General features: G+C 44.5%; 1 protein-coding gene across 1 annotated transcript in view; it reads left to right on the forward strand.

The window, feature by feature from the left end:
* The first annotated feature begins 716 nt into the window (after positions 1-716).
* The window catches only part of LOC310744889 (sodium channel protein type 1 subunit alpha-like), a 45110-nt gene continuing 32265 nt past the window's right edge, over positions 717-13561 (forward strand). Inside the window, exons 1-8 of the mRNA XM_083576818.1 lie at positions 717-917; positions 2458-2586; positions 3516-3607; positions 4598-4834; positions 6366-6438; positions 7979-8120; positions 9600-9806; positions 11259-11546. Of these exons, the coding sequence (XP_083432944.1) occupies positions 847-917; positions 2458-2586; positions 3516-3607; positions 4598-4834; positions 6366-6438; positions 7979-8120; positions 9600-9806; positions 11259-11546 (1239 nt within the window). The 5' untranslated portion in view covers positions 717-846. The remainder of the gene's footprint in view (positions 918-2457; positions 2587-3515; positions 3608-4597; positions 4835-6365; positions 6439-7978; positions 8121-9599; positions 9807-11258; positions 11547-13561) is intronic.

The raw sequence follows: 13561 nt of genomic DNA on the forward strand, positions 1-13561 counted from the left end.
TATAAATGTTGGAACTGGGCCTGAGAGTAAACCACAGCAAATGAAATTGTCTTTTTTTTTTTCATTTTAAGATCTCCTCGAACGTTATTATAATCCTGCTTTTACATGTGTGTATTTTTCCTCTTTTCAGACATTTATAGTATTGAATAAAGGGAAGGCCATTTACAGATTCAACGCCACACCTGCCTTGTACATGTTAAGTCCTTTCAGTATACTTAGAAGAATTTCTATAAAGATTTTGGTTCATTCATATCCTTTTTTTCTTCTACATAATACTTGTTTAAAGCACTTCTTTGAGAAACTCAGTAGTAGCATGAGGCTATTTTAATAGTTGGATGTGGTTTTATTTTTTCTTAATTTCACCATTGAAGTGAACACAAATTGTTTTGATGAAATCACTTGGTTGAACTTCAGTAGAAGTAGAATTCTGTGGTCAAGATCCAACATCATGCCAGCAGACACAATGGGACTTACCCTTCCTCTGCTCTCCCTTTGCAGCCTCCCAATCTGCTCTGGAGTGTGCCCCAACCCCCTGCAACAGGTTTTGGAGGTGCACAGGGGGGGGTCTATAGGTGATAGGAGAGGAATGGGAAGTTCATTGCACAAGTGGGATGCCACAATTATAATACCACACCCTAAATAAATTAGCATCACATAATTCATGCTATATTATGATGTTAAACGTTTTCATCTTGGATTTATAGATATTGCTTGGATGGAATTTATGAATTCATATTCACTTAGAAGCCTGTTTCATAAGAAATTATATGCATTTGTGTGATCTAACTTATCTAGCATTTGTCATGTGTTCCTTGACTTAAGCCAACATTATTCGGCATCTTCATCATGTTCACTATTCTGACAAACTGCGTGTTTATGACCTTGAAAGATCCTCCTGAGTGGTCAAAGGCTGTAGAGTAAGTGCATTCTTTGTTTTCTTCCCTGTAACGTTTGGTTGAATATGCTCTGCATAGCACTATTGGGTTGAATCTGGTGAAGGAGCTTCTTGAGCTGAATGACTTCCACCCATGCAGCAGAACTTTCCCTCCCTCTCATCACATGTGTGCTCTCACCACCACCACCCAGTATCCCCTTCAGAGACCTGGGGGGGGGGAAAACACACCAATCACAGATTTTTAGGGTTCTGTGGAACATACGAGAGAGGAAAAATGTTCTGTTACACGAGGGGAAGTCATTCCACTTGTGCCATGACTAAATTAGGTTCAACCCATGGCATTGTTTTAAAAGGTATACAGTGGTACCTCGGGTTACAAACACCTCGGTTTACAAACACTTCGGGTTACAGACTCCGCTAACACGGAAGTAGTACCTCGGGTTAAGAACTTTGCCCCAGGATGAGAACGGAAATTGTGTGCCAGTGGCGCGGCGGCAGCTGGAGGCCCCATTAGCAATAGCACGCCTCTAGTTAAGAACAGGTTCAGGTTAAGAACAGACCTCCGGAATGAATCAAGTTCTTAACCCGAGGTACCACTGTACATTACTGAAATTAATTCTGGAGTCCGTTAGATTGAAAAGTATACATAAGACTCATCAGCAGAGCAGCTGAAACAGAGTCTGTGAGAATTAATGAGGTCACGGGAAAAGAGTGAAGAGGAAACAAGATGGATGGATGCTTTAGTTGATATTCCTGCATTGCAGGGGGTTGGACTAGATTGCCCTCAGGGTCCTTTCCAGCTCCACAGTCCTTTGATTCTATTAGTGTTTTGAGAACCAAGTCCTATAGAACCCCATGGAGAACAGTAGAGATGAGGGGATGGTGGCGGAGCAAAAATGCACTTGCAGAATTTGGTAGCAATATATTGAAGCATGCAGGATTTGGGTCTCTTGTATCACCATTTGTCCTTCTTTCAGATTTTCTCGTTATGTATCAGGCTCTTTTCCCTGCACTCAGCTAAAGGGAAGTAATAATTTCCCCTTTATTGAGTACTTGGGCACATTGAATCTGAACTCCTGAACCTCTGATCACATTTATAAATTTCCCCAGCATTGTACCTTAATTTTTGACCTCTGCCTCTCTGGCCACCAATGCTTAATGAGGACTTAATGACTCCTTAAGAACTGCATCCTCCTCTTCCTCCTCCTCATTATATCCTGCTCCCCCACCACCACCCCCGCAAGACTGGGACTGTCTGCACTTCTGCAGTAATGAAAGTTTCAGTGTTCCTATTAAAAAAAACCTGATATATTTTATGAGTAATATCTTCATTTTAATGACAACACAAATATAGAAAGAAGATGGGTGTGTGAGAAAGAAAAGCAGATATGGCCAATGAAGAACATCAGATTCATGTAATGGGCTGCTATGAGCTTCTCTCTAATAATTGTGCAAAAAAAAGAAAGTTAATTCTTAAAAAATAAATGAACAAGTATTTATAATTCGTGATCTAGCCTATAGATTGAAAAGTTTGCTTGGATTTTTCTCTCTCTCCCCTGTAGATACACGTTCACTGGAATTTATACATTTGAATCCCTCGTTAAAATTTTTGCAAGAGGTTTCTGTATAGGTAGTTTTACTTTCCTCCGAGACCCCTGGAACTGGCTGGATTTCCTTGTCATTTCATTTGCGTAAGTATCCAGCATTTTCCTAGTGTGCCATCTGAGTAGACTTTACAGAAATGAGTTCCACTTGTGTGAGTCACAGCTTTAACAGATACAGTCAAAACTAGGTTCCAAAACGCCTCCATTTTGGAACATTTCAGTTCCCGAACGCCGAAAACCCAGAAGTAAGTGCTCCGGTTTTCAAACATTTTTCAGAAGCCAAACATCTGACGCGGTTTCCACTTGAGTGCAGGAAGTTCCTGCAGCCAATCAGAAGCCGCGCCTTGGTTGTTGAACATTTCGGAAGCTGAATGGGCTTCCAGAATGGATTACGTTCGACAACCGAGGTTTGACTGTATCAGTATTTGAATTGTTATGAAATAGTGCAAAAAATTATACATTTTGGGGAAACAAATGACAAATCTTGTCTTCAGATTTGAGTAAGTTATGTTTAAAATTGGCATATTTCCTCTTGTTGAAACAATTCAACAGTTGACAGTAGTAGGCATACTCTAATGTTGCTCCTAGGATAATCCTTTAAATGCTTTCATTATTATTATTATTTTAAAAATAAGTATGTGGCAAGCCTTTCTGGTTTCAGAGATAAGCTTTTAAAAGTGATCCATATTTTGGCAAATAGCAAGACTGTGGTGTATTCCCAACATGATACTTGGTGCTGAATTTCCCACCCTAGTTTTAGGGTCTTGTGGGTAAGGTAGGAAAATATAAAAAGAAGGAATGCAATGGTTTTGAGCCTTACCTGGGATTAAGCCCTATTGAATACAGTGGGTCTCCATCTCAGGTAAATGTGCCCAGGATTGCACTGAAGGCAAACACAGGGGGGGGGGGGGAACAACTTGTTTAATTGTAAAAAAAAAAAAAAAGATTAAATAAATCTTTAGGTAAGTGGCGTAAAATCTGCCTCGATGCTGAATAACTGTGATTTGATTCTACAGGTATATAACAGAATTTGTAGACCTAGGCAAAGTTTCAGCTCTTCGAGCTTTCAGAGTGTTGAGAGCTTTGAAAACTATTTCTGTAATCCCAGGTAAGAAGTGAGTGGTGTAAAGTGCTAGGTCCCTCGTGCCTCCCAACTGTTTCTTTTTATCCTGTCATTGTGTTTGTGTGTGAACTCCCCTATTGCAGATATGTGACAGAGTTTGTGGACCTGGGCAATGTCTCAGCGTTGAGAACATTCAGGGTTCTTCGGGCATTGAAAACAATATCAGTCATTCCAGGTGAGAGCTAGGTTAAACACAGAGGCTGACTTGTAGATTTGCCACAGCTGCAAGTCACGCGGCTTTGCACAAGCTTTGCTGCTAACCATGTATGGTTGTTGTTTTAAGGAATGTAGATTTTTAGATGCTACCGAAAAAAATAATTCACATTTTTTTTTAAAAAAAAAAGCAAGTCAGCCTTTGAGTTTAACATATTCTTGCATGAGACAGTATACAGAGTTTGTATTTTGCATATTAAAATACTAAATTTTCTCTCCCACACCAATATGAAAAGTAGTTGCAGCTTTCATATTAAGATAAACCTTGTCGTTTATTGAAATAATTTGGGATGGAAAATTTCAGCATTTGGAAAGCTGAATCACTAGTAGAAATTAAGCCAATATGGTGATAAAGAATAGCATGAGCATTGCATGAAGTATTGATTTAAAAAATACCTTTCCTCAGCAAACTGTCTTATGGGTTGAAAGGATGTGTGCTTCATGAGCGAAAAAATGTACAATCAGTACCTTTTTTCTTTACATGAGATTGATACAAAGCATGAATAACCATGTCACCAGCTTTTAAATGGCTAGTATAGACTGTGCTTTTCATTTCCATTTGCAATTTTACATTCTGAACCATTTTTCATGAGGTAAAGGGTCTTTCTCTTTTTACCTCATGACAAAAATGATAGCTTCTTTCATCTAGGAGCTGCCTGCATGACATTTTTAAATTTCAGCAGCCGTACAACCACATTCAACTACTCAACACCTAAAACAATGAGTTGGCTATTGTGATTCCACATTCTTCTCTCCTTTTAGGTCTGAAGACCATTGTGGGTGCCCTAATTCAGTCAGTGAAGAAACTCTCAGATGTCATGATCCTGACCGTGTTCTGCCTGAGTGTATTTGCACTAATAGGGTTGCAACTGTTCATGGGCCACCTGAGGCAAAAATGTTTGCTTTGGCCCCTAAGTAACGATTCAGCTGAAGAACCGTACTTTGCACAATACTACAATGCAGGAATAATCGACTGGGATAAATACATTGGCGACACAGGTGAGGTTTACTGAAAGGGCCTCTGTGGTCCAGTGCGGACACCTGGATACAAACTGAGGCGCTGCCGTGAATGCAGACAACTTGCATTCTTGGGCAAGTCATAATAGGCATCATTCAGAAATTAAGAGCTCAGGAGGAGGAACTGCTGAGATTTCAGATAAACAACCTCACTTAGACACAGGATAACTAGGTGCAGCCTGTGAATTCTCCTTTAGGTTGGCCATCTGGGTAGCATTGTTGGGCACCTGCCAGGAGGAGGACTCAAGCCCTAACAGGTGGCCTATTGCTTCCTTCTGGAACCTGCTACCCCTGCTGTTGAAACTCCTTTTCTTTTCTGTGAATCTGCTCTCTGTATCTGTCTGTCATATCTAGTATTTCTATACCGCTGTCTCATAAAATATCAAGGCGGTGTACCACCTTAAAACTGGTAAAACACCATCAAAACATTTGCAGCACCTTTAAGCGGGCAAACAGTGTCAGCAGTGAAGAGAAGGATCAGCAGCCTCCCCTGGCCTGGCGGTTTCCCCCTGGGTGACACCACTGCCAAAACTCACCCTTACCCCCAGCTGCAAAAAAGACCTAGAGCCATTACTGCCTTGTTCATTTGGTGCTTGGGCCCCAAATAAGATGTTTACTGCCTGGGTTCAGTGCCTTGCCTTGCAACAAATGCTAAGAAACTGCTTTTACTAGCTTAGGAATCCTTTCTTGATTACTGGGTAGCAGAGCTCTGAATACTGACATCTCAAGTGTGGGGGACATATACATGGGGCGTCCCTTGTGCTTGATCTGGAAGCTGCTGTTGGTGAAGAGTGCTGCAGCATGCTTGTTGACAGGAGTGAGACCCTGCCAGAGTATATATCACCTCTGCTGAAGAGACCTGCACAGGATGCCGATTCGCTACTGGGTAGAGTTTGAGCTGTAACTAATTAGTATTTAAAGCCCTTAACGAGTTGGGGCCAGTTTACTTGTGAGATTGCTTTGCCCCATGTATGTCCATTCAGCCACCTCGATCCGCAGAACTGGCACCATTATAGGTGCCATATAGTAAGTACACTGTTGCACGTTTGTAAGAAACCGATCTTCTTAGCGTGGCAGCATCCACACTTTGGAACTCCTTGCCTGTTGACACCAGGCAGACCCCTGGGGCCAGTAGGACCCCCCTGGTGAGCGCTGCTTAAATGGCCATGGGGGCAGACCCGAGGGAAGGCTTCCTCCTCCGTCGGCTCTGCCCCATGGCCCAGCTCATGACCTAGCCTGCATCCCCATTTGCCAATCTGAGATGCAGGCTAGGATCCGGCCTCTGATACGCCCACGCCCCCTATCTGGATGGGGCTCTGAGGATGCTACCCCCCTTGCCGGGGCCTTGGAGGAGCCTCTGGCGTCCCACAATGCCGCCACACCCAAAAAAGGTGTGAGTGGACTTGCGCAAGCTTTTACACTGGATTATCATTTTAAAGCAATCATTTGAATGAAAGCTGAAGGTAACACATTTCTCTCTCCCCCCCCCCCCCCCGCTTTCCTTCCTTCTTAGAACAAACAAAACATTTTTATACTTTGGAAGGATCACCAGATCCCTTGCTTTGTGGTAACGGCACAGATGCTGGGTAAGCAAGCATAAAATTGCATAAGGGGAAGTCACCACTAATCATGCAAGTGAAGCTGGCTAATCTAATGGCATAATTCAGAACCTAAGAGCTGTGAGCAGAATGAGGTTGATGGAATTGGGTTTCTCTGCTGTCTCTTTCCCTCCAGAGCCCTTCTCCCCACACCCCAAACAGCCACTTTCAGGGTGGGAATACATTAAAATAGCATGGAGAATGGCAGCTGCAGGGAGGAATGGGTTCCCCCCATTGTGGGAGGGTGACTCAAGCCATTGGTAATGTTTGGGTTTAACAAGGACTCGATTTAGCACAAATGTTTATTTCCCACAATTTCTTTGTAGAAATGTATATGAGTCCTGTGATAAGCTATTTTTTTTACTGTTTATACTCTCAGGAGCCTAGTTCATACTGAACCAGGGTTTGTTCCCCCTCCCTCGCCCCCTTTTTTTAAAGAGGAGAGGAGGAGGAGCCCCTAAAGGTGAAATCGACAAAAAAGAGAGGCAAAGTCTCAAACTGATGTTCAAACAATGGAAATGTGCTGTGGTGTGTTCTAAGCGATGGAACATTGCTATTTAGACAGTGGGAAAAGGGCTGCAGCTTGGTGGCAGAGCATCTGCCTTGCAGGTAGAAGGTCTCCGCTTCAGTCCCTGGCATCTCCAGGGGGCTGTGGCAGGACCTGTCTGAAACCCTGAAGAGCGGCTGCCACTCAGTGTAGACAGTTCTGAGCTAGATGTATCAGAACTTCCTATGTTCCCAGCTTCTTAGGTTCCCAACCCATCCAAAAGGATTAGAAATACCACACACCGTAGCGCATCTCTATTCAGCAGGCATCAGTTGTGGTTTTGAGCTGGGGTTTTTTTACTATACTTTTGCTCTTTTCTTTCAGACACTTAAAATGGACTAACACGGCCCGTTCTATATGCATATATTTGACGTAGTAGTAGCAGCAGATATGGATAGTTCATCTGTTTCACATGTGTTCATTCACAAGTCTCTCCCAGCCTGCTACTGCATTAATCTGTTAACATCTTTTTAAAAAAGAAAACCCATACTAAAATCCATATTTAAAGATGTACCTTGTCACAAAATATGCAGTTAAATATGCATTTTACAGGTTTCTAAATTACGCTATGCTAAAATACACATTTTTAATGCATCTTGGTGCTTTATTTTTCTTTTTACTGAGAACTCTATTACAGTGACCACTCCCCACCTCAAATGGGGGGGTGCTTTTTGCGGGGGGCACAGCCACCTGATACTACATGATCCCCAGCAGTTCAGCCTGGCTTCGCCTCCCCAAGCTGGATACCTGGAGGTTCCCATCTAACCTCAGACAGTAGCCAATCCCAGCTGGGGAGGTGTTGCTAGGGGAGTTGACCAGGTAGGGTTAGGACCACCCTGCACACACAATAGAGGGTGGAAAATTGAAAGCAGTGGATTTTATGAAATTCTCCTCCATCCCTAGTTAGTAGGTGGAATGTCAATTTAGGTACAGAAACAAGTCATCTTTCCCCCCCTCTCCCTCCATTGCTTTCTTTCACAGCCAGTGCCCAGAAGGATATATATGTGTAAAAGCTGGTCGAAACCCCAACTATGGCTACACAAGCTTTGATACCTTCAGCTGGGCCTTCTTGTCGCTCTTTCGGCTGATGACTCAGGACTACTGGGAAAACCTGTACCAGCTGGTGAGAGGGTCTCAAAACCAAATTCTGTTGATACCATATGTAAGGGGAAAGCCTAATACTACCCATGATTAAAAACACCTTTCCATCCCTATGAGAAGGGCCATAGCACAGTGGTAGACCATCTGTTTTGCATGCAGAAGGTCCCTGGTCCAATCCGCAACATCTACATGTAGGGCTGAGAAAGATGCACACCCACACCCTGCCTGAAACATTGGAGAGCCTCCGCCAGTCAGTGTGGACAATGAGCTTAAAAGGACAATGGTCTGACTCAGAAGATGGCTGCTCTCTACAGTGGCGTAGTGTGGGTTGCCAGCACCCGGGGCCACGTGGATGGGGGTGGGAGGGAGGAAAATAGAGTATGCATGCACATTCAGCTGCCCCTAAGGCATCTGCATCACCCAGGAGTTTGCAGCTGCAGAGATAAGAAAAGAAGAGTCGCTCCATTGTCTGGAGAGGTCACTTCCTGGTTCGCATGGAGAAGTCATTTTCAACGGAGCCCAGAAACGGAGGCACACAGCTGTATTGAGGCAGCATCGGGTGCTGAAATTTTGTGGCCCTAACAGTTTTGTGCTTGGGGCAAGCATCCATGTGTGTCCCCCCCCCGCCCTGCCCCACGCTATGCCAATGTCTCTCTATGTTCCTGCCTCTATGAAATGCTTACTCAACTAAAAACAGCAACGACAAATTGCTGCATTTGAAAGCCAGTTTTATTTTCCTAGAGAAAGGGCTGAACCTCACAGACTGCACAGGAAATGTTGGACTTGTCAATGGAAGTTGTAAATGAAATGTAATTCTGAAATGTTGTTCAAAGCAGCTGTGCTGTATTGCAAATATATTACAAATACTCCCACCACATAAGTGTTTCTGAATAGTTGGGTTGGTTCTGGTGTAGCCCGTCCAAGAAAGATGGAAGAGCTACTTTTGTTTGCAGAAAGGGCTGCAATCTAGTGTAGGTTCCAGTCTGCGGAAGGGGAAGAGAGGCATTCTCCCCCTGATTTCTCGTCCTCCCCACTTCCACAATATTCCATAGGGTTGTACAACTCTTAAGAGCAGATTTCAGGGGAGGTGCTTGCAGTGGCGTAGCGTGGGTTGTCAGCACCCGGGGCAAGGCAAGTAATTTGTGCCCCCTAACCCGTGGATTTGCGCCCCCTAACCCGTGGATTTGCGCCCCCTAACCCATTGATTTGCCCTAACCCCAGATGTTGCGCCCGGTGCGGTCCGCCCCCCCCTGCACCCCCCACGCTACGCCACTGGGTGCTTGGTAACTTACTTAAGTAACATCAGAATCCTAACCATGCCTACTCAGAAGTCAGCCCTGTTGAATTCAGTGGGGCTTACTCCCTGATAAGCAGGGTTAGCCTTGCTGCCTTCACACCTTAAGTCCATTGAGTCTAATCTGAGTGTGAAATAGTCACTCATACTTGTAAGTTTCAGTTGTCTTACTGATCCAGTAACCTACATTGTCTATGATTTCCCCAGACTCTGCGTGCTGCTGGCAAAGCGTACATGATCTTTTTTGTCCTGGTGATTTTCCTCGGCTCTTTCTACCTGATCAACCTGATCCTGGCCGTTGTTGCCATGGCCTATGAAGAGCAGAACCAAGCCACCATGGAAGAAGCAGAGAGGAAGGAGGCCGAATATCAGCAGATGCTGGAACAACTGAAAAGGCAACAAGAAGAAGCCCAGGTACTGGAAACTTTTGCGCTAGTACAGCATTTCCCTACAAATTTGAGAATAGAAGGCAAAACTACCCAGAGATTCCTTGTAGAAGTTCCATTGTGTACTTGGGCAAAAAGCAACATGTGCAAATGAGTTCATGCAACTTAACTGAAGAAGATGAAAATGTTTTACAAAAATATGAATGGATAACCCTAACAGCAGGTAGACAACAGTTGCACAAAGCTCTGCTGATTTGCAGCGGGACTTGTGTGGGATTCCAGTGCAGTGGGATTCCAGTGGGACTTTGCAGTGGGATTCCAGTGCAACGCTAAGTAAACTCTCTACTAATAGAGTGTACAATTTGGAAAAATATTCTTCAGCGGACCTCTGTGAATTTCTCAGAGTGTTAATTTTTTTAGGGTGATTCTGACAGCGGCAAATTAGAACCTCTTTTGGGACAATTAACAATGAACCAGCTTCATTTGTCATTCACATACAGTGGTACTTCGGGTTAAGTACTTAATTCGTTCCGGACGTCCGTTCTTAACCTGAAACTGTTCTTAACCTGAAGCACCACTTTAGCTAATGGGGCCTCCTGCTGCCGCCGCACTGCCGGAGCACGATTTCTATTCTCATCCTGAAGCAAAGTTCTTAACCTGAAACACTGTTTCTGGGTTAGCGGAGTCTGTAACCTGAAGCGTATGTAACCTGAAGCGTATGTAACCTGAAGCGTATGTAACCCGAGGTACCACTGTATGTGTGTATATGTTTGTCTGTGTACTGTATATATGTGAGAGAGAAGCATGGGTTTTAGAAAACTGAACGAGAACTCTCACCGATCAAATAATGATTTGGTTTATGGAACTGGGAAGTTTTCAATGTTTGATGTTTGATGATGCTTTTATATTTGTTGGAGGCCTCCCCGAGTGGGACAACCCAGTTAGGTGGGCAGTGTACAAATAATAACATCATTAATATTAATATTATTTCTGACACAAAAAGTGGAACAGCCCTTATACATTATGCTTTCTGTGCACTAAGGCCAGTGGATTGCAGCCTTGTGTAGAACAGGAGCAGCTGGATTTTGCTGGACTCTAACTCCCATCAGCTCCCAGCATGGCCAGTGGTCAGGGAGATGGGGATTTTAGTTCAACAACATCTGGAGGGCAACATGCTGTCTACCCTGGTATAAAAAGGAAACAACCCACCAGCATACTATCTTCAGAGTATATATTACATTGGTGCATACAAAAAATACTCCATGAACAATAAATATATACCCCCAAGCATGCTGGCTCCTCCTTCCAGATCCTTAGTTGGAAGCTATTTTGTTAATACTTTGGCAGAGGAAACCATCCATCTTCTTGTATTCTTGAAGCATAGATAACTCATCCAGAAATAGTTCTACAATAACTATGTGATACTTGCAAGTCTTCATCGGCAGAGCTATGACAAGCTTGACCTCTCTTTAAACAACAGGCAATAGCAGCCGCAGCCGCTTACAAAGACTTTAAGGATGATGGCGCACTTGGAAGACTTTCCCAGACTTCTTCGGAAATGTCAAGGCTGAGCTCCAAAAGCGCTAAAGAAAGAAGGAACCGGAGGAAGAAGAGACGGCAGAGAGAGCTGTCTGTAGGAGATGAGAAAGCTAACGGCAAAAAGTTTCCAAAATCTGAGTCTGATAGCAGCATCAAAAAGAAGGGGTTTCAGTTTTCCCTGGAAGGAAACAGGCTCACGTATGAAAACAGGGTCACCTCTCCATACCAGGTACGCTGTGGTGCTAGCTGTGTTGTTGCAAAATGTTCAACTTTCAGGCGGGCTCTGGGCGATGGGACCGATCTGTTTTAGGCTTGATGTTTCACGCCAGGAGTGGGCAACTTGTAGCTGTTGTTGGACCACAACTCCCATCATCCCTGACCATTGCCCATGCTGGCGGAAGTTGGGAGTCCAACAGCATGTACAGGGGAAGAGGAGGAAGGCAAAGCCATGGGAATGAGTTCAAAAGCACCATGACCTTCTACCAATCTCTTCTGTTCCACAGGTTTCAGGGATTGCGTGTTCAGACCTTTAAACCTCCCCCTTAAATAAGTTCAGACAAGACTCAAATTTTGGTTTGGTTTTTGGCAGAATTTAGGCCACAACTTTATTGATTACAGCAAGTGAGTGGTTGCATATGCTCTGGTTCGACTAGCTCCCTGCTCCGTTGCAGGTAGCGCTGACCCAGGGCACCAGCATAGGTCAGCCTAGGGTAAACACCTGGATAAGCAGAAAGCCGGGAACAGGCTATCTCCGCCACCCAAATGCCCCCCTGGACTCAGGCACGGGCACAACCCACAGCCAGTGTGGTGTAGTGGTTAAGAGCGGTAGTCTCGTAATCTGGGGAACTGGGTTCGTGTCTCCGCTCCTCCACGTGCAGCTGCTGGGTGACCTTGGGCCAGTCACACTTCTTTGAAGTCTCTCAGCCCCACTCACCTCACAGAGTGTTTGTTGTGGGGGAGGAAGGGAAAGGAGATTGTTAGCCGCTTTGAGACTCCTGAAGGGGAGTGAAAGGCGGGATATCAAGTCCAAACTCTTCTTCTTCTTCTTCAGGGGTTGACCATTGAGTCCCTGGATTCCTTTAACGGAATACCCTTCACATAGGGATGGCGAGAGCATTCTCCCATCCCTATCACCTGAACCAGAGCCTATCCGCAACCTTACAAGTTGTGACAATTTGCTATGCAGCAGGCAAAACCCAAATGGCACCAGCCAATCAGCCATGGGGAAAATTCCTGCCGTGCTCCTGTCCCAACGACAGACGACACACAACAGCATAGCAAGGTCAAGCACACAGCCCTAAATATAGGGAGAGGTGGGCGGGTGTTCCGATGCACGCACTGAAAGAGGGAGCTCTGGGTCACATGCATAGGTATATATAGGCCCATTGATCCGTTTAGCTTGCGTCCCATTGGCCTGATTGAACCCAGCATCAAGGGACCTACCAATTGGGTGTTGTGGCTATTCAATTGAACCCACCCACAGCACAGGGTTTGGTTGCCAGGTCTCACCACAACACGCGCCCTCTTTAAGGGAGGACCCGATTTAGTATCATCTGAATCTATTAGATAATTTTTTGGGGTTTAGTAGAGAAGTAATTGGTGAAGCCCAGGCCTTGACACCTTTTAATTGCTTGATGTTTAAGCAAAGAAAAAGAAGCAGGGGGAGTGTGCAACTTGGTACATGAGGGCAGCAAGAGGGACGTGTGACACAGAAGAGCAGACTTAGCCCTTCTCATGTTTGTTGCTTCTCCCCTACATACCTCTCCCTCAGTGATTTCCCCCCTTCGACTTTTTATCTTTTGCTTTTTTCATCTTCATTACTTGTTCAGTTGTTTGTGGTGTAGATATTCAGAAAGGCAGGCTAGTGCCAACTGAGTAAATTGTATCAGCGTTCAAAATTTGCCAGGCGCATTCTGCACCTCGCTATCAACCACTTTGAGACCAAGTGAAGATGCCCAGGCATTGGGGTGGTGCCCAATGTCCCCACCATCTGGAGGTGCATGCCTGGGGACCCTTGGATCTTGACTTTTTTCACACACTAACAACACATCCTGTAGAATTCCATCCATTATATTTTATCTGCACAGTCAGAATGAATTTCAGGAACCAAACAGTCGTATTGAAAAATACAACTTTTGAACCGGTCTGCCCCCCAAATAGCAACTTGGCATTCCATTTTGGTGACTGTGACCCTAGTTTAAGGAGCCATTTGGCGCCTAGCTTGTATATCTGAGTTTCTAGCAC

This window comes from Podarcis filfolensis (genome assembly GCF_964270895.1).
Source record: "Podarcis filfolensis genome assembly, chromosome: 1".
Classification (NCBI taxonomy): Eukaryota; Metazoa; Chordata; class Lepidosauria; order Squamata; family Lacertidae; genus Podarcis; species Podarcis filfolensis.